The following is a 19762-nucleotide window of genomic DNA, read 5'->3' as shown; positions in this document are numbered from 1 at the left end:
AAAGGGAGGTACAGAGATTTCCTATAAACCCCCTGCCATGCACATGCATAGACTCTCCCATTATCAATATCCCCCACCAGGGTGTGACATTATATTCATTTCAGGTGTACAACATAAGGATTCAATATAGGTATATATGGAGAGTAGGCATTCTTATCATTTCTGATGTTAATGGGAATCTTTCCGTATTTCACCATTAGGTAGATTGCTTGATTCTTTCAGTTCTGTAAATCTGGGTGCAGTAGGCCCCACTTTTAATGTCCTCTGTCCCTTCCTGGCAGACTCAAACTCTATCTGCTGTATTTCCTGTCATAAACTATTAGTAGCTAAAGGTAGAAGCTTGATTGGATTCAGTTTCTAATTTTTAGGCAACATTACTTCATAAGGGGTGTTGTGTGTTCTCTGTTGCGTGATATCAGGAGTGTAACGTCCGACAGACACACTTTTAGTGGCACTAGGATTGATCAGTGGGCTCTGATGTGTGTCTGGCCTTTCCTTTCATGGAGGGCTTGCAACTTTCACCTATCATTATCATCTAGAAGACTAGGGCTTTCATTACAAAAGGTATACAGTCTCTGCTGACAACAAGACTGGGGTGGGGAATAATTACCAACCTTTTTCTGGCGAGTCCAGAACACCTGTGGCATGGCCACAGATCCCTGTGTGAGTGGGGAGGGCAAGAATCCAGCAACATGTGGTTCTTACTCATAGGACTAGTCATACCCAAAAGACCTCATTCCCTGTACCTTGGAGGAGACGGGCTTGTTCAGATCTGTCAGCTTGGAGACTTCGTTTTGGGCTGGCTCCACTTGAAGACTATATTGGGAGCTGTGTCCTCCCAGAACTCACATGTTCAAGTCTTGACCCCCAGTACATCAGAATGTGACTATATTTGGAGATAGGATCTTTAAAGAAGTGGTTAAGGCAAAATGAAGTCATATGGGTAGACCCTAATTCAATATAAATGGAGTCCTTATAAAGAGGGAACTTGAACACAGATAGAGAGGAAAGACCACGTGAACACACAGGGAGAAGATGGCATTTATCAGCCATGGAGAGAGGCCTCAGGAGGAAAAAAAAAAAAAAACACCTTTCCAGAACAGTAAGCCTCCAGAACGGTAAGAAACTAAATTTCTGTTATCTAAGACACCCAGTCTGCAGTACTTTTGGAAGCACTAGCAAGCTAATACAAGCTGGATGCAGACTCTGAGAAATTGTCTCAGCCAGCCTCTCTTTGCCTCAGTTTCCCATCTGCGCAATCGGGATTGTGAAGCCGTACCCCCTAGTAAGGGCGTTGAATGAGCTCTGCCTATAAAACCCTAAAGCATAGTATGTGACCCACAGCAGGTTCTCAACCAAGGGAGTCTCCACTGTCATGAGAAGAACAGAGAGGAGTGACTCAGGGAGACTAATAGTTGATACTGGGAACAAGAGAAAGATGAGAAGGGCATCTCAGTGGCAAGAAGAGAACAAACCAAAGGCGGTAACCAAGACACTTGGATTTCCCCATCATTTGTTTGCCTGGCTCATTTCTACTCGTTTTTTGGGCCTCAAGTTAGACGGTAGATGTTCCAACCCCCTGGAAGCCTTCCACACTCTCTGATCTGGCTCATTTGGCCCCTTGAGTTTCCAGAATGCCCTCATAATTTCCCCATCACTGGTCCGTCTGTATTTACAAATGCCTTATCAGCTTGTCATCTACCCTACACACAAGATTGGGCCTGCTCTGTTCACCATGGGAGTCCAGCTTGTACCACGGTGCTTCACATAGTAAGTGTTCACTGAATACAATGGCAGAGGCTGCAGTCAGGGGCGGACCCAAGCAAAACCGTTTAGGAATAAATGCTGCATTCCCTTCTGTTACCTTTCTGTTATACCTTTAAGTCTACCTGGCATATCCTTGACCCACACCTTTGGCACAGAGGTAAGAACGTAAAAAAGGTTCTAGGCAGTGTTTTGTTCCTTTCCTGCTTCTCTTTGGTCTTGCTTTCTCCTTTGTGGAACTTATGATTCTTTTTTTTTTTAACTTTTTAAAAAATATTTATTTATTTTTGAGACAGACAGAGTGCGAGGGGGTGAGGGGCAGAGAGAGAGGGAGACACAGAATCTGAAGCAGGCTTCAGGCTCCAAGCTATGAGCACAGAGCCCGATGTGAGTCTCGAACCCATGAACTGTGAGATCATGACCTGAGCTGAAGTCAGACGCCTACCCGACTGAGCCATCTAGGCAACCCTGGAACTTCTGATTCTTGACATGGCTGCTACCTTCATGAAAGCCCAGTGGGCCCAGCCAACCCTCTGTTCTATGAGGGTGGGGGTGCACCAGATCTGTGCTTTCTCCATATCGAAGCATCTAATACGTCCACTTCCCAATTCTCCTTCCCCACCAGGACCTCTTTTCTGGTGTCCTAGTCCCTCAAGGCCATGACTTTTCACCACACTGATTTATACCAAAGTATGAATGGTTGTCTTTGGTGTAATGGGCTGCTATTTGTATTTGTCAAAGGATATTAATATGTTAACTCCGGGGCACCTGGGTGGCTCAATCAGTTGAGCATCCAACTCTTGATTTCAGCTCAGGTCATGATCCCAGGATCATAGGATAGAGCCCCACATCAGGCTCCTGGAGACTGCTTAAGATTCTCTCCCCACCCCATCCCTCCCCTTTCATGCTCTCTGTCTCTCTCAAACAAAAACAAAAAAAAAAAAAAAGAGGAAAAATATGTTAATTCAAAAAAAATGAATCCCAGGGTATTTAGACATATTGGAAGGGTCTATAGAAGTAAAGCATGAAAGTGTGTGAACAATTATGGCCTTAAAACTTTTGGAGGAATTTTAAAGCTTGGGAATAATCAGTATAGAAGGAAGAACTTTGACTTGAACAATTCGCATCTTACCTATTGCAGCAACACATAGAAGAACTAGTCTGGGTTTAAAGACATACTCACACTAAGTCAGAAATATGCAAATATTTATTGAGCACTTACTGTGTACCTGACACCAAGGTACAAAGATGAAGGAAGCCAGATGTCTTCTTCTGTGGAGTACACAGTCTGATGAGGAAGGCAAAATTATTAGAGCTACAGTCCTAATATGCTATGATGGATGCTGAGCCAGCATGCAGTGGGGCCAGGACCAGGAAAGCTCCAGCATCCAGAATCTTAAAGCATGAGAAGAATTCATCCAATCAGAGGAGAGGGGGCAGAGTGTCACAGGTGGGGTGTTGGTCTAAGGAGCTATGGCTTCCTCTTGAAGTCTGGGGGAGTCAACCCAGAGTTTTAATCATGAAAGTGACATGATCAGATGACTGGAGGATATGGGTCAGAGGGAGATGTTCAGCGACGTGCTGGAGGCAGCCCAAGCCCCCTCACAAGAGCCAGTTGTTAAATTTTCAGGAATTTTGTGAGCCAGTTGTTAAACACAGCTGTCATTAAAAGTAAACTATCTGAACTTAAAATTAAATAAATGAGGGTAATCTGGGACTGAGCCCCTCTTCTTACATCTGTCACTGTTGGGGAGGTTAACTTGATGTTCTTAGCACTGAAACCAAAGGATGACAGTCTTATGAAACTACAAATTACTACAAATTATGAGACCGAGCCTTCTATCTGAAAGTATTGGAAGTTCTTAGAGATAATTTGCTTAAAGATTGAGCAAGTCAAAAAGTAATAAAATCTAGAACCTAAACTCTAAAATAGTAATAACCGTTCAAAAGCCATTACTTCCCAATTATTTTATTTCACTTCACTATTATCTGTACTCTTGGGGCTCTTCATGACTATTGCATGTGTATTGTGGAATTAGGATGTAATGGTGTGCCACTGTGCATCTCTGTGAGTGCTTCAGCCATGGGGCAAGATTTATAATACGGAAACTGGCAAATGCTAACGTACCAGTGGAGGTGAACCCAGAGGCAGGAGGTGAGGGAAGAGGTTCACTGAGAGACAGAGATTTGGGAATAAATAGAAGGAAGATCATTACCCTAAAGAAATCCAGAAGGTAAGTGGGATGGGATTTGTTCACCAAAGTTCAGTTCTGGCAAGACTTTTGTTTTCCAAAGTCTGGTAAGGTGATAAACACAAAACATCAGCAGATACAGTAGAACTTGTTGAAAGGATTAACTCAAAAGTAAAAACAAAGTAACAAAAGATACAGTCAAGGAGTCTTTTCTTGTTTCTTTCTGTAAGTCTTCTCTTTAAAAATAAACACTTTATATCTCTGTCTGGCACAAAGGTGGGCAATAATTCTCAGAAACACCACACAGTCTTTGATTTTACAATGTTGATGTTTTCTTCCATCCTGAATCCTGTTACTTCTCATGAATTGACAAAGCCTCAAATTCTGGGTTTGTTTGTTTGTTTTTTTCAATGTCTTCTGGCTCCATTAGAAAAGAGTTGAGGGGTGCCTAGGTGGCTCAGTCAGTTGAGTGTCTGACTCTTGGTTTCAGCTCACGTCATAATACCAGGGTTGTGGCATCGAGCCCCATTTTGGGCTCTACACTGAGCATGAAGCTGGTTGGGATCCTCTCTCCTTCTCCCTCTGCCCCTCCCCTATTCATTCACTTGCACTCTCTCTCCAAGAACGAAAGAAAGAATGAAAGAAAGAAAGAAAGAAGAAAGAAAGAAAGAAAGAAAGAAAGAAAGAAAGAAAGAAAGAAAGAAAGAAAAAGAGTTGAAACCATTTAAAAATCAGTTCCGCAAATAACTTTGCAACTCTTGTTTGAAAAAAAAAAAAAAACACTGCTGATGACGATCAAGGATAGTTCATTTAAAATACATTTTTAGCTTTTTAAAATTGTGATGTCTATCTTTTTTGAACCACAGAAGTCTGATTGGTCCAATGCTTATTATGCACGGAGTCCTTTGATAAGTGATTTACGTTTTTTTTAATAGAATTCTCATGACCACCTGGAGAGGGGGGAACCATTACTAACTTCAGTTTCCAGGTGAGAAAACAGTAGTGCTGAGATGTGAAGCTAATTGACTTACAGCAACAGGCTAGAAGGGATATTGAACAGCCTGCACTCCATGAAGGACAAAACTCACACTCAAAGGGAAAGTGAGCAGATAAGAGACATTCAACCTATTCATGAGGGAGTGGGGAATTTGAACCCAAGTCTGTCAGGTTTTAAAGCCAGTGCCCCACCATCATGCAATCCCAGTGTTTTGCTCTTGACTCAGCACGTGCAATCTGTCTTATCCAGTATCTCCCATTCCTGTTATTTGAGTCAAAGTACATCCAGGTACCAGCAATGCTTTTATTTACTTGGTAGGGTTTTTTCTACTGAATGTTGTTAAGCCTTTAAAGTTCTTCATTAGAACCTAATAGATCACTACTGTACATAGAAAACCCAAACTATCGGACATAAATAAGTGTGCAAGCGAGAGCACACTTTATCTTTTCCCACCTGAACCCCAACTGATACAGAAGATAAGAGTAAAAAGAGAACATCTTAAAAATTAAAGAATATTGTTTAAATTCTAGCTAGCTACTGTTGCCTGCTGAAGGCTCTGAGCCAAAGACCCTCCTTCTCACTTTCCAAAGGGATGTCATGGGGAAAGTGTTGTAGGCATAGTAACATCAAATCAAAATATTCTCAGGGTATCATCAAAAGGATTGAAGGAATTAAAAAGGGGATACCTTTTTTATGGGCACCTGGGTGTGTCCGACTTCAGCTCAGGTCATGATCTCACAGTTCATGAGTTTGAGCCCTGCTTCGGGCTCTGTGCTGACAGCTCAGAGCCTGGACCCTGCTTCGGATTCTCTCTCTCTCTCTCTCTCTGCCCCTCCCCTGCTCATTCTCTCTCTCTCTCTCTCTCAAAAATAAACATTAACAAAAATTTGTAAGGGGATACTTTTTTTCATTTTTTAATGTTGTGTCTGTGAACCAAGAAAAAACACCATGAAAAGCTTTTAATTTCAACTAAAATTCAACAAGGGAGCCAAAAATATCCAATGGAGACAGGATACTCTCTTCAACAGATGGTGTGTGGAAACTGGATAAGCCGCATGAAACAATGAAATGGGAACTCTATTTCACACCACTCACAAAAATTAACCTGAAATGGATCAAAGACTTAAGCATAAGACTCAATACCATAAAACTCTTAGAAGAAGCCCCTCAACATGGGTCTTGGCAATGGTTTCTTGGATATGACACCAAAAGCATAAACAGCAAAAGCAAAAATCAGCAAACTCAAAGACTTCTGCACAGGAAAAGAAACAATTGACAGAATGAAAAGACAATCAAAAAATTGGGAGAAAATTTTTGCAAACCGTATATTGGATAAACGTTAACCCAAAATGTGTAAAGAACTCATACAACTTAATGACAAAAACACAAACCATCCAACTTAAATGGGGGGGGGGGGCAAACTAAATAGATATTTTTCCAAAGAGGACATCAAATTGGCCAACAAGCACATGAGAGGATGCTCAACATCAGGGAAATGTAAGTCAAAACCACAATGAGATACCACCTCAAAAGACAAAAGACAACAGGTGTCAGCGAGGATGTAGTGAAGAGGGAACCCTGGTGCACTGTTGGTGGGAATGTAAATTGGTCCAACCACTATGGAAAACAACATGGAGGTTCCTCAAAAATTAAAAGCAGGTCTACTCTACAATCCAGCAATTCCATTTCCAACCCAAAAGAAGTGAAAACAGAACCTTGAAGAGATATATGCACTCCTCTATTCATTGCATCATCATTCACAATAGCCAGGATATGGAAACAACCAAAATGCCCATCAAGGGATGAGTGGGTAAAAAAGGTGATACACACACACACACACACACTAGAATAGAATTCAGCTGTGAGATGGGAAGATATCCTGCCTTTGTGACAACATGGATGGACGTGAGTACATTATGCTAAGTGAGATAAGTCAGAGAAAAACATGCACTGTGCAATATTACTTACACTTGGAATCTAGAAAAAATAGAGTGGTGGTTGCCAGGGGAGGGAGGGTGCAGGGATAAGACTGCTGTTGTTTAAAGGTACAAACTTGCAATGAGTGGTAAATAAGACAGGTCTAATGCACAGTGTAATGAATATAGACAATATTATACTACAATCATCAAACTTGCTAAAAGACTACTTAATTATCTCAGCCATTAACAAGGAAGGGTAATTATGTAATGTGATAGAGGTGCTAAATATTGCTATACTGGCAATCATATTACAATATATAAATGTATTGAATGAACATGTACAACCTCAATTTACATAATGTTCTATGTCAAATAATTCAACAAAAAATAAAATGCTTACATGAAGAATAAAACTTGGTTTCTACCTTTAAAAAAAAAAGGGAAAATTGGGTGCCTGGGTGGCTCAGTGGGTCAAGTGTCCAATTTCAGCTGAGGTCATGATCTCGCAGTTCATGGGTTCAAGCTCCACGTTGGGCTCTGTGCTGACAGCTCAGAGCCTAGAGCCTGCTTGAGATTCTGTGTCTCCCTCTCTCTCTCTGCCTCTTCCCTGCTCACACTCTGTCTCTCTCTTTCTCAAAAATAAATAAAGCATTAAAAAATTTTTAATATAAAAAATAAAAACAGGGAGAAAACACCCTGAGTTCAAAAATTGGGAAAAAATTAGTTTATTTCAAAAGGAATTGGGTCTAAAAAGAGTCTTCAAAGAGGCTTAGCCAAGTGGTTTCCTCTAAGAAGTTTCCTGAGGGCACCCTTCAGATCGTGGTTCCGAAGGCTGTAGATGAAGGGGTTCAGCATGGGGGTGACCATGGTGTACATCACTGTGGCTACCATGTCCCTCTGGGTTGTGTGTGTGGATGCAGGGTTGAAGTAGACCCCAATAATAGTCCCATAGAAGAGCGAGATGACACAAAGGTGAGAGCTGCAGGTAGAGAAAGCTTTCCACTTCCCCTGGGCTGAGGGCACCTTCCACACAGCCACAGCAATAGGTGTATAAGAGGCCATGATACACACAAAAGACATCAGAACCACCGAACCCCCAAGGACCAGCATCAACATCTCATTGACCTGCGTGTTGGAGCAGGAAAGCTTGATCAAGGCATTAATGTCACAGAAAAAGTGTGGGATCCTATTGGTGCAAAAGGACAAGCGAGTCATCAGGATGGTATGGACCATGGAGATGAGGTTTGCTGAGGTCCAGGGCACGGTCACTAGCAAGGCACAACGAAGGACGTTCATGATCGTCACGTAGCGCAGCGGGCAGCAGATGGCCAGGTAGCGGTCGTAAGCCATGACTGAGAGAAGGATGCTTTCCGCTGCCCCAAAGGCAATGAAGAAATACATCTGGGCCAGGCAAGCCTGGGGGGAGATGGTGCTGTGTCTGCACAGATAGTTCACCAGCATCTTGGGGACGGTGGTGGAGGTAAAACAGATGTCCAGAAGAGACAAGTTGCTGAGGAAGAAGTACATGGGGCAGTGGAGGTGAGGGTCCAAGAGGATGGCCAGGATGGTGAGCAGATTCCCCGTGCATCCGATCAGATACAGGCTGCAGGACATACCAATGAGCACCTGCTGCTGTAGAGGCTGCTCGGAGAGGCCGAGGAGGATGAATTCGAAGACTCGGGTCTGATTCTCCATATCCGGGCAGTTCTGAGGCCAGAAACAAGGGCGTCAACAGTGAGTGGACTCTGAAGGAAGAAATGGATCATCGCCTTACTGTCCTTCCCACCCAGCCTTCAGGGTTCCTCTCACTAACCTCTCTGAGCCTGTTTCCTCATCTGCTTAAGGAACTAATAATTCTAACCTCTTAGGATCATTACAAGGATTAAGTGAGAAAACTGTGTACAAGGGCCTTAAATCCATACCTAACATGTAATGTGGACAGTTATTTTTATTACTGGGAGTTTCCAGTGATGCTATCAAGATAAAGAGTGATATATGTTAATTAGCTTGATCGTGGTGACTATTTCACAGTTAGGCACATATCAAAGTATCAAGTTGTATACCCTAATTATATACATTTTTACCTGCAATTATGACTCACGAAAGATAGGGGGAAGAAATAAACCAAATAAATAGCCTAAATAAAATACTATTTCCAAGACTTGTTTTAAAAAATAATAAAAATAAGGGCGCCTGGTCACTTGGACATCCAACTCTTGACTTCGGTTCAGGTCATGATCTCACAGTTCATGGGTTTGAGCCCTGTGTCGGGGTCTGCGCATGGAGCCTGCTTGGGATTCTTCCTCTCTTCCTCTCTCTGCCCCTCCCCAGCTCATGCTCTCTCTGTCTCTCTCAATATAAATAAATAGACTTAAAAAAATTAAAATGAAAATATTTTTTTCTTTTTTATTTTTTCATTCATTTTTAATATATTTTCAATTGTGATTAAGGGCATCAATTCTGAAGGCAGACAGCCTGGGGTTAAATCTTAGCTCTGCCTCTTACCTGCTGTGGGAGTTAGGCAAGTTACTTAACTTCTCTGTGCCTTAGTTTTCTCATCTTTAAAATGAGGCTAATAATAATACCTGCTCCACATAGTTGTGAAGATGTGGTGGGTGAATACAGAAAATGCTGAACCTCATGAATTTTAAGACCTCTTAGTGGCTGAGAGCAAGGGTTCCGACAGACCCTGTTTGAATACCATCTCTGACACTCATTGGCTGGGTTAGCCAGTGACAGACACTCCCACAGCCTCAGTTTCTTGGGAGGAGTAAATGAAACAATTAGGGTGGAGCTCTACAGAAGCTTCTTTTAAAGGCACCCTCTAAAATGTTACAAAGGACACGTATCTTTTCCATCAGTCTCGCTGTCAAGCTATAAGAGCATGCGCAGATTAATTATATCTTGGTGCAGGTTGTTTCCAAAGGGAGCTAATTTCATTCATTTTATGCTTCTTAGCGTCAGTGTTGGAGACAGACAATCTTTATTTGCCCACAAATTCTGGCCCCATGTCCCAGGCACTGCTTGTGTTACCCGGACCCTGGGCAGCCCACTGACTCTAAGTCCACTTAGGCTAAGGTACACTCCAGCAACATACACGCCCAAATCTTGGTGGCTGACAGCACTGAAAGCTTATTTCCCTCTCAGGCTGCCGGCCCATCATAGGTTGCTATGGCTGTGCTTCGTGATGAATTCAGTCCAGAACTCAGGCAGAGAGACAAACCTCTGTGTCTGGGGCACTGCCAGTTATCACAGCAATGGAAAAAGTGAAGGGTAGGCTGGCTCCAAAGAGCTTTTACCAGGGAACAGCCTTCTCTCACCTCCACCCACATTTCAGTGGCCAAGCCTGGTGTTAAGGGGGTGGGGTGGCAGAAATCTCACCCTGGGAGCAGCATTACACATTTGTGAACGACAATAGACTCTCCAAAGCTATCCAGTCATCTTTATCCACGGAAGGCTGAGAAAAAGAGTGAATATCTGGGTTGGCTGGTTTTTTGGGTTTTTTTTTTGTTTTTGTTTTTGTTTTTGTTTTTTTGTATCTATGGACTCCCCCATGCTGAGAACCCAGCAGTGCTGTTCACCCTGCAATCCACATACCATATGGCAAGGCATGTTCAGGGTACATCTGAGGTATGAAAATATTTATTTTGGGGTTTTGTTCTTTAAGTTTATTTATGTATTTTGAGAGGGAGAGCGCCCAGGAGGGGCAGACAGAAAGAGAACTGCAAGCAGGCTCCACTCTGTTAGCGCAGAGCCCAACACGGGGCTTGAACTCTCAAACTGTGAACTCATGACCTGAGCAGAAACCAAGAATCAGATGGTTGACCAACGGAGCCACCCACCCAGGCACCCCAGAAAATGTTTATATTACAGGTGGCAGGTGTCTTAGTGTGGGGGCATGGGGTGGCGGGGGTGGGGGGGCAGAGGGCGGTCTCAATTGTCTTCCATACTTACACTTTTTATTCAATGGATTAAATTCATTCTGAATTTCTGACTCAGCATGCACCTCTTTTCCAATTCCTGCTTGATTATCCTGCTGTTTCCTGGACATCACTCCCAGACACTGCCCCCACCCCAGGCAATCCCGTATCACGAGGTCTGAAATGGGATCCCCCTGCCAAAGCCGCTGAAGTTGGCCCTGGGAGTCTTGCACTGTGGCATTCCGTGGGGTGCCCAACCTGGACAACCAAGTCAAGCACTGGGCACTGCCCGCCACTCCTGTCCTGCCTCTCACATCCCAGTGATTCCGAATTTGTGGACTTTTAAACATCATCTTAATCTCTTGGACAGAAGCAGGAAGTTCATTCCCAGCGCGAGTTCACTACAGACTCCCAGGTGGGTGATCTATCATCCCCTGGTCTCCCCATGGCCACTCTCGCCTCCCACAGCCCTGCAGCCAGTGAGCCTGTGGAAATGCAGACCCAGGTCCAATCCAACTTCACAGCTCAAGCCCAGGGATTCTCATCCTGGAGTCTGCACACATTTGGGGCCAGATCATTTTTTGTGGTGGGGACCGCGTTGTGTATATTTGCAGGGTATTGAGCAACACCCCTGGTCAGTAGCACCCCCTCCACTCCAGCTGCAACAAGAAGAAACATCTCAAGGCCCCTTGGGAAGGGATTGAAATTGCCCTCCATTGAGGACCGCTGAACTAGGTTGAAACCCCTGCTCTCTCCTCCCCCAGCACCTGCCCAAACTGACTAACTTTGAGCAGGACAATGATGCTTATTTGATGCAAATCCACAGTTGAGCTAACCCACTTGACATGTAGCACCCCCACTGAACCCTCCACAAGTGCATGGGGCAGGCAGCTGAGGCTCCACACCTCACTTCTGCATGGAGTTAGAATTCAGCCTGAGCTCTCGCTCTGGTGCCCACTCTCTTGACCAGCTCAAACACCCTGTCCACCCACGAGGCTATGACACCAGGCACTCTAAAGTTTTGGTGGGGAACACTGAGCAGGCAGCTCCCCAACCTTTGAGGAGAAGTTCCAGGGAGAAAGTTGAGACCTGAGACCATGCCTCTACAGCTTGTCTTCTTGACACACTTACTTGACCAGTGGCTGCTGTACCTCTGGCAGATCCCAGGACCTCTCAGCCCATGGGTGTTGTGTTTCCAGGGGGGAGGGGCCACTGCTGCCTCCACGTTGTCTTCTGACTGTAGAGGAGGAGCATGTTTTCTCTGGGAGCCAAAGCAGGGGCACCACCAACAGGTTTATACCAGACTCTCTGACCTCCTGAAGCATGATCCCCAGAGAATCTTGTTAGAGGGAATAAAATTAGCTCATCCTCCCTAGCGTGCCTCTGAGTCTAGAGAGTGTGCCTCTGTGGGAAAATAGTTGGTCCCAAGAATAGTGGCTTTTTTCAGATTCATCCCTCTTGGTTGACAGAGGAAGGTGTGGTACTCAATGTTTTCCATGATGAAACTTTTAAGTATCTTATTACCAATAATGGTTACAATGTATTAAGTATTTGTTATGTGGGTAGAGCCACACTACACATGCAATATCCTATCATTCCTGCTATAGTGAGTGCCTGTGTCTTCATGCATAGTCTCTAATTTTTCGCTTAAAGACATCGGGATGTCTATGGTTCTGAAGGTCACTTAACGTTTTTGTGCAATGGTGTGATATTTTCCAAATATTTCTTTGTCTATCGATTTGCTCTTGGCTCATAAAACACAATCTCTATACCGACTCTGAATGCAGAAAATTTGGCACACACTTCTAAATTCTAAAGGTGTGAGCAGCAGCCTTGGTGTCTCTGTGAAAACAAGGGTATCGTGTGTGAAAACTGATGGTTTTGTATCTTCTTTCCCAAATTTTAATACTTTTGTTTCTTGGGGTTTTTTCTGGGTGGGGGGGAGAGGTATAGTACTGCTTTGTCTAGGACCCCCAGGATAATGTTGAAGAGAAATCCATAACTATAGAAATCCATACATAGTTCCCAAGCTAAAATGGAATGTTCTCAATGCCACACTGTGAAATATGATATTTATAGTAGGACTTTACATAGATCTCACTTCTAGATTCAGACATTTCTGTTCTACCGCAAGTTTGCTGAGTTTCTTTCTGAATCATGTTTACCTTATACAAGTTACTATGAATTGCATTGACTAATTTAAAATTTTATGTGGAATGTTCCTGTAGGCACAAATTAGAATAAATGATGAACTCCTCTGTCTCAAGGTTTAATAATTATAAACACTCGACCAATTGAGTTTCTTACAATCTTCCCCCTTATTTGGTTTATCATTTTATTTTTTTTTTAATTTTTTGTAACATCTATTTATTTTTGAGACAGAAAGAGACAGAGCATGAATGGGGGAGGGGCAGAGAGAGAGGGAGACACAGAATCGGAAGCACGCTCCAGGCTCTGAGCCATTAGCCCAGAGCCCCACGCGGGGCTCGAACTCACGGACCGTGAGATCGTGACCTGAGCTGAAGTCAGATGCTTAACCGACTGAGCCACCCAGGCGCCCCTGGTTTATCATTTTAAAGAAAATCCCACAGAGTACACAAATGTACCCCTATGTATTACCCATGTTCGTGTTAGTATAGATTACTAACATATAGTGATATATCTCTATCTATCTATCTATTTATCTATTCATCCATCCACCATCTGTCTATGCCATGCCATTAGCACACCTAACAAATAAATAAAAATGCTTTAATGTTTCCTGATATATAATCCATACTCAAATATTGTGATTTTTTTCAAGCTTTTTCTAATAAAAATCCAAACATGGTATACACATTGAGTTACGTCGTTAAGACTCTTTTATTTTTTTATATGAGATTCAAATTTTATTTGTGTTTTTAATTAATAGGAAATTTATTGTCAAATTGGTTTCCATACTACACCCAGCGCTCATCCCAACAGGTGCCCTCCTCAATGCCCATCATCCACTTTCCCCTCCCTCCCACCCCCCATCAACTGTCAGTTTATTCTCAGTTAAGACTCTTTTATTTTATCTATTCATATTTTATTTTATCATATCTAATAATATGACATTTGCCTTTCTGTCATTTTTTTTTCAAAGCTAGATTATTTGTCTTGTAGAATGTCCTACACTATATATTTTGCTCATTGTTTCATCCTGGTGTTATTTTACATGTACCCCAACAAAATTTAGAAGTAAGGGAAAGAAAAGGAGACAACGCTACCAAGAGGACTAGGGCTTTCAGGAGACCCCCTTTTCTGCAGCCAAGCTGGGGAATTGTTTTGAGGTCACACATCAAGACAATCTTTCCCAAGACTGAATATAGAGGAAAGGGAGCATCTCAGCAGACCTGTGGCTTCTCACATATCCAATGATACCAATACGCATAGCATGTAGTAGAGGACCAAGAGCCAGAACCCACCAGGAAGGCACAGTCATAGTGAGAAGATCTGGTATCACGCCAGTTGCTGTGAAAACAAACACAAGGATCATCCCGGTCCCTTAACCACAGTGCTGGGCAAGCCACACTCAGCCATGCCCAGCTGGGCTCACCAACAAGATCCCAGAAGAGAATAAGGCTACTGGCAAAGGTCTTTCCTTGGGGATATGTGAGTAATCCTAAAAGTAAAATATCCTAACCATATATTACAGCACTGTGTTTACATGAAGGAAATATTTACATCGGGAGCTTTATCATTATCTGTTGTGTGGGGCCATCCTGGGCACTGTAGGACATTGAGTGGCATGGCTGGTCTCTACCCACTCTCCATTGTGACAACCAAAAATATTGCAGTGCCAGATGTCTCTAGGAAGAAATCACCACCTTTTGAGCACCACTGTTTTATAATAATCATCTGTTTCATAATAATAATCTTGAATTATAAATGAAACAAATGAGGCCAAACCGGACAAATGACTTAACATCCCTGGATCTCTGAGATTAAGTTTGAGAATATGATGCATTTGAATGTCTGGTGTATAACAGGTGACAAGTCTGTGAAATGATCCCATACTCTCTTTCCTAAACATTTCTTGAAATGCTTATAACACTCACTCATTCATTCCAATATAGTTCATTGTGCACCTGCTGTGTACCAAGCCCTGTACTGGCAACTGGAGACACACCCATGTGTTGGAAGCCTGCTCTGCCCTAAAGTAGCAGCCTGTCTGATGGGCAAGACATACATAGGCAAAGGAAGATCATAATTAACACAGCTACAAAACTCTACATAGGGTATGACTGGGATATTAAGGGAGTTGGATTAATTCACGCTGGGCACAGGATGGGTTCTTCTACGAAGCTTGACACGAGCCAGTGAAAGATGTTCCAGATAGATGACACGGCAGGAACAAAAGCGTAAAGATAAGATACAAGACAATATCCAAAAAGATGAGTCATTTACCACATAGCTGTGGCAAGGGGGTGGAGAGCCCTTGGGAGTGTAGGAGATGCGGGTGCAAAGATGAATTGGCACCCACTATGTGGGAACTGAAAGGTGCCATCTGAAGATTCTAGGTTATCGATGTGGCACTGAGGAATCGGGTGTTTCCAAAAAGTATACCAAGGGCGTGTTTTAGGAAGATGGCCCCTTGAACTTGACTAGAGCATGGGTTGATGAAGGTAAGACTAAGTACAGGATATACGGCAATTGTCCTGACCTGAGCTGAGGCAGAAGCAGTGGAAGTGAAAGAGAGCAGATGTACTCACGATGGTCCAGGAGGCTTAGCGTGTGGTTCTGGTCAAGCGTGTAGACACGAAAAAAAGTCCAAAAACAGATGATGACCAGAATGTGAGGTCATTGAATCATTCGTGGAGGGGTTAGGACTGGATCCCCTGGGCAGTGATTCCTTGGGTGTGTTCTATAGGACACTAGAAGCTCCAGATATATCCAGATGAGCTGTGCCTCTCAATAAGCTTGGTACACCACACACTGTCTACTCCCTCCTTAGAGTGTACAATTCTCTTCAATGTATTAAAGGCACTGAGACTTCCTACAATAAAGAACTTCCTATTTAATGTTGTTTAATTATGGTTTTTACACACACACACACACACACACACACACACACACACACACCTGCAGCTAACAAAATAGCAATAAGCATGACAACCGGAAATATGACAGGAAGTTTGGTTCAGGCCAAAATCAGACCCTTGAGGCAATTTGAGAATCTGTGGGAAGATGTCTTCAAGATTCAATGGGACAGACAAGCTCAGGTGTTCTGAGTCCAACAGAGACACTCACAGGAAAGTAGGAACTGAGCCATCTTGCCACTTGTGAATGCCCTTTGGGTATTGTTTCCTGAGGCCAATCCAGTAGCCATTATTTTCCTTTGGACTCAGGAATTTCTGCATGAGAAGAAGGCAAAGTAAGTCAGGAAAGACTACATCCAGAGGTGAGAATGGCAGTGGAAGCAGTCCATGAAAGGGATTAAGACCTAGGGGACCCCATGGGCAAGGATGTCCTCCAATGTCGCCATTGAACACATTGGCTTAAAGCTCTAGGTAGATGACCATTTCCACCATTATTATGACCTGTGTAATTAGCAAATTATGGACACTTACGGTCCTCAGGCTTTTCATTTGTAAAATGGGGATAACAATGGCAGGTGCCTTCCAGGATTTTCTGAAACTTCAATGAGGGAAGAAGAGCCCAGTATGGCTCCTAGATGAGCACTGCCTGGTTAAAGGGTAGATAAGATTATTCAAGGGCATGGTTAACAGGGTGAGGAATCTGGACACTACTCCATAGAAAATGTTCTGGCAATCAGTTGGATTCCACTGACAAACATTGAGTCCACTGAACCATACTGAGTGTGTCCAATCTGGTTCCAGGCAGTATGGACTCAAGAATGAGTCAGAACCACCCCTAGCCAGGAAGTTCTCCATGTGCAAGGAGATGAACCAGGGATCTGGCAGCATAGTCCAGTATTAAGGAAGAGGGGGTGGGAAGGATGTTGAAGGACAAAGTTTGATCTGATGAAGAACAGGTAGGAGCTGTCCAGGTAGATAGAAGGAAGCATTCCAGACAGAAGGGCCACTATGAAGAATCATTCAGAAGCGGGACTGAATACTGGGCAACGCTGCATGCTGAAACAGCAGAAGGACATTATGAAGGACAGAATGCAGGATTTGCACTGGATTCTACAGGGAACAAGGACATGAGATTGCAATGACTTGACGGGTCTCCAGAGCACCCCTCCCTGCTTCTCACCTGCTCTGCTTGGCTGTTGATGATGACCAGGTGAGCACCCTTCTCTGTACAGTGATCCTTGGCTTTGAACCAGCTCAGTTCTTGTGTGGAAAATTGATAGCAGGAGCCCTGAAATGCCGTCCAGTTTTCATGGCAGGGCTCGCAGGAGGATTCTGGAGAAGGGGAGGGACATCAGCTCTGTTGAGGCTACAGGCTGCACTGGCCTCCAGAGGTGAAATGATCCAAACCTGTTCATCTGTGCCTCTTTGCCAAAATGAGCACAGTAGCTTCCCATGTGTTCATGCAAGAGCCGGGCCTTGCCAGATGGCAGAGTGATACATGCAGGGGGCCTCACACTTTATGTTGACATCCACCTTGGCAGAGGATCGATTAAAACAACCCAACACCCGCTCGCGTGTTATAAGAACCACTACCATCAGCAGTGCTGAAGACAACAGCAGTCCTCTCCCAACTCCCAGTTCCCCCCACCGAGCCTACCCTGCCTCCTTACCGTTGCCTGCCCGCACAGCTTCTGTTTGCCGGAACACCTCTCCCCACATGATGTCCCGCTCGTGCCCAGCATCTGCCAGACCCTGCACAACTAAGAGGCCCACAGAGAAAGGCGGATCAAGACCTGGTGGTGCGTGTGGGAAGGAAGCCCTCCGTTTCATTCAGCACTCACATTGGATGTCCATTTGCTTGAGGTCTTCCTGCATCTTGTTGGAGAACAGCAGTACTAGGAGAGACACGTGCTGATGTGCTCTAGACCTTTCAGCACCCGGTTCTTTTCCCACTCCCCAAACTGCAGGCTAAGACGAGGAGGGCAGGTTCCCTCTAAAATTGTGAAGTCCAGTGATGCAGTCCAGTCACCCCCTTACTGACCCATCTCTGCCCCAGCCCTGTAGGGCCTGCTTCTCAAGACTTGGTCCATGTGATTACCCATTTCCCACTGGCTCACCACCTTACCCTCAGCCAGGACCACACCTAGGATGAGGTCGAACAGAAGCAGCATCAGAGTCATTGCCAGGCAGAAAAACTTCCAGGGGTCATCCTGGGGCAGCCTTTGGTTCCTCTGTGCTGCAGGGAATGCGGCAAGTATGAGGCAGTGCACATGGTCTGCCAGGATCATGCCAGGAATGTGGAGGGATGAGGGATGGGCCTGAACCATGCCCTGGAGTGGAAAGCAAGGAGCAGTCGCTGGTACTGAGGGCACCTACTCCTGCCCTGGGCCTCTTGACTCACCCGGTTTCCCCCGGATGGGCGGATATTTTCCTTCCATGGTGTGAGGTCTTGTGCGTGTGTTCACCTGTGGCCGCAGCTCCTTCTGGTCTAGCTACCCACAGCCCTTCTGGTTATTGTTGAAGACACGCCCATCCTATACTAGGAAATGCCACCCCCCACGTAAACCATCAGATGTTTCCTTCCTGGCTCAGTAAGGCCCCCAAGGTCTCTAGATGGCTTATCACCAATTCACGCCACCAGGAGATGGCATTAGCATCTTGGAAAAGGTGTTCTGTCCCAAGTATTCTCTGCAGCTGTCATTTCTCTCTCGGTTCGGGGGACAGTAGCCGCCCCAGAAGTCTGCTTCGAAGTTTGTGGTGCATTTGCACCTTTAGGCTTCTGGTTCCATTTGTTTCAAAAAATCCCCCATTTTCTCAGAGATAAAATTGTAGTAATTTCAGCACTGGAGTTACGTTTATGCTCTCTCAGAGCACACAGCCACTCCTTTCCCACACGTTGGCTTTGTGACGTTACATCTTAAATGGAGAATGCGATGGGGTAAGAAGAGGCAAGCTCATGTTGATGGAGAGGCTTCTATTTACCAAACCCACTGTTAGGAAACGTTCGTACATCGTGCCATTTCACGTGTCTTTTTCTCTCTGAGTGCCATTATGATTTTTCTCCTTTTCTTTGGTTTTCAGCAGGTTGCCTAGAGTGTGTGTGTGTGTGTGTGTGTGTCTCCATATGCTGTTTGGAGTTCACCCAGCTAGGATTTTCTGAGTTCCTTCAATCTGTGCTTTGTCTTTCATGATTTTTATAAAGTTTTCAGAGCCCCACACCTCCTACTCATTTACTCTGATGACATGTAATACACTCCCCTAACCTATCGACCTCAGTTTCCCTATTTATAAAATGGAATAAGTATCCCCCACCAATCAGGGATGTTCTCTGCTTAGAGATCATGGTATCTGGTGATTCACAAGCCTCCCATACATACAGCTACGGGTATTTTGAGAGGCACAGTAATACTCTTAGACTTGGCCAAGCAGGACGCCTACCTGGGTCCTGAACAACAGGGGGGCCTCAGTTTCAAGAGCGTTCCTCGAGGGAAGTCCTCCTCTGCTATCTGGGGTCAGACAAGACTGTCAGTGGCTTCCAGAAAGAACACTCCAGGCCCCCAGGACCACAGTGAGTTCAAGTGGGTCTTGGCCATAGGAAAGAATTGTCTCAAACTTTTCACTCCCCTCTGGTGCCTGTCACCTGCCAGGGACAACCCTGGTCCCCATGTCTATTTGGGGGGGCACTCTTAAACCTCAAACACCACAAAAACACTACATCCATGAGTTGTATTACAGGATGTTCAACTCCAGACTTGAGAACTGCACTCTGGCCAGTGGGAGTGGCTCGGTCAATAAACTCCACACCAGGCATCTATTGAGTCTCTACCAAGTGCCAGCAACTGTTACAGGCGCTGGGGACACAGAGATATATCGCATCCAGTCCCAGACGAGCAAGGATGAGCCATTGTGC

The 19762-nt window shown here is 44.4% G+C and overlaps 2 protein-coding genes across 3 annotated transcripts; both read right to left on the bottom strand.

The window, feature by feature from the left end:
• Window positions 1–7631: 7631 nt before the first annotated feature.
• On the bottom strand, window positions 7632–8567 carry LOC109247949 (olfactory receptor 24-like). The gene has a single exon (XM_019417223.2). The coding sequence runs from the start codon at window positions 8565–8567 to the stop codon at window positions 7632–7634; it is 936 nt and encodes a 311-aa protein (XP_019272768.2).
• A 5063-nt stretch (window positions 8568–13630) lies between these two features.
• Window positions 13631–18341, bottom strand: LOC109247526 (C-type lectin domain family 4 member G-like). Of its 2 annotated transcripts, none has more exons than XM_053897539.1 (7): window positions 18254–18341; window positions 17978–18088; window positions 17694–17747; window positions 17523–17612; window positions 17033–17184; window positions 16066–16167; window positions 13631–14286 (listed from the first exon to the last, which is right to left on the bottom strand). In XM_053897539.1, the coding sequence occupies exons 1-7, from the start codon at window positions 18288–18290 to the stop codon at window positions 14158–14160; spliced, it is 675 nt and encodes a 224-aa protein (XP_053753514.1). In that variant the 5' UTR covers window positions 18291–18341; the 3' UTR covers window positions 13631–14157. The 2 variants fall into 2 exon arrangements, with proteins under 2 accessions (XP_053753514.1, XP_053753515.1); XM_053897540.1 differs by having other exon boundaries at window positions 17978–18083; window positions 18254–18339.
• Window positions 18342–19762: the final 1421 nt, after the last annotated feature.

Source organism: Panthera pardus, unplaced genomic scaffold, assembly GCF_024362965.1.
Source record: "Panthera pardus isolate Hobbes unplaced genomic scaffold, ASM2436296v1 HiC_scaffold_8, whole genome shotgun sequence".
Classification (NCBI taxonomy): Eukaryota; Metazoa; Chordata; class Mammalia; order Carnivora; family Felidae; genus Panthera; species Panthera pardus.
This window is presented reverse-complemented; position numbering and strand designations above follow the sequence as displayed.

Excerpts from the sequence above, each read along its gene's own strand:
- LOC109247526 (XM_053897539.1), bottom strand. The coding sequence starts at position 18,290 with ATGGAAGGAAAATATCCGCCCATCCGGGGGAAACCGG. Across the intron at positions 17,185-17,522 it reads AGCTGTGCGGGCAGGCAACG|AATCCTCCTGCGAGCCCTGC; the intron begins GTAAGGAGGCAG and ends CCCCTTCTCCAG. Across the intron at positions 14,287-16,065 it reads ATGGCTCAGTTCCTACTTTC|AGCAACTGGCGTGATACCAG; the intron begins CTGTGAGTGTCT and ends GTTTGTTTTCAC.
- LOC109247949 (XM_019417223.2), bottom strand. The coding sequence starts at position 8,567 with ATGGAGAATCAGACCCGAGTCTTCGAATTCATCCTCCTCGGCCTCTCC.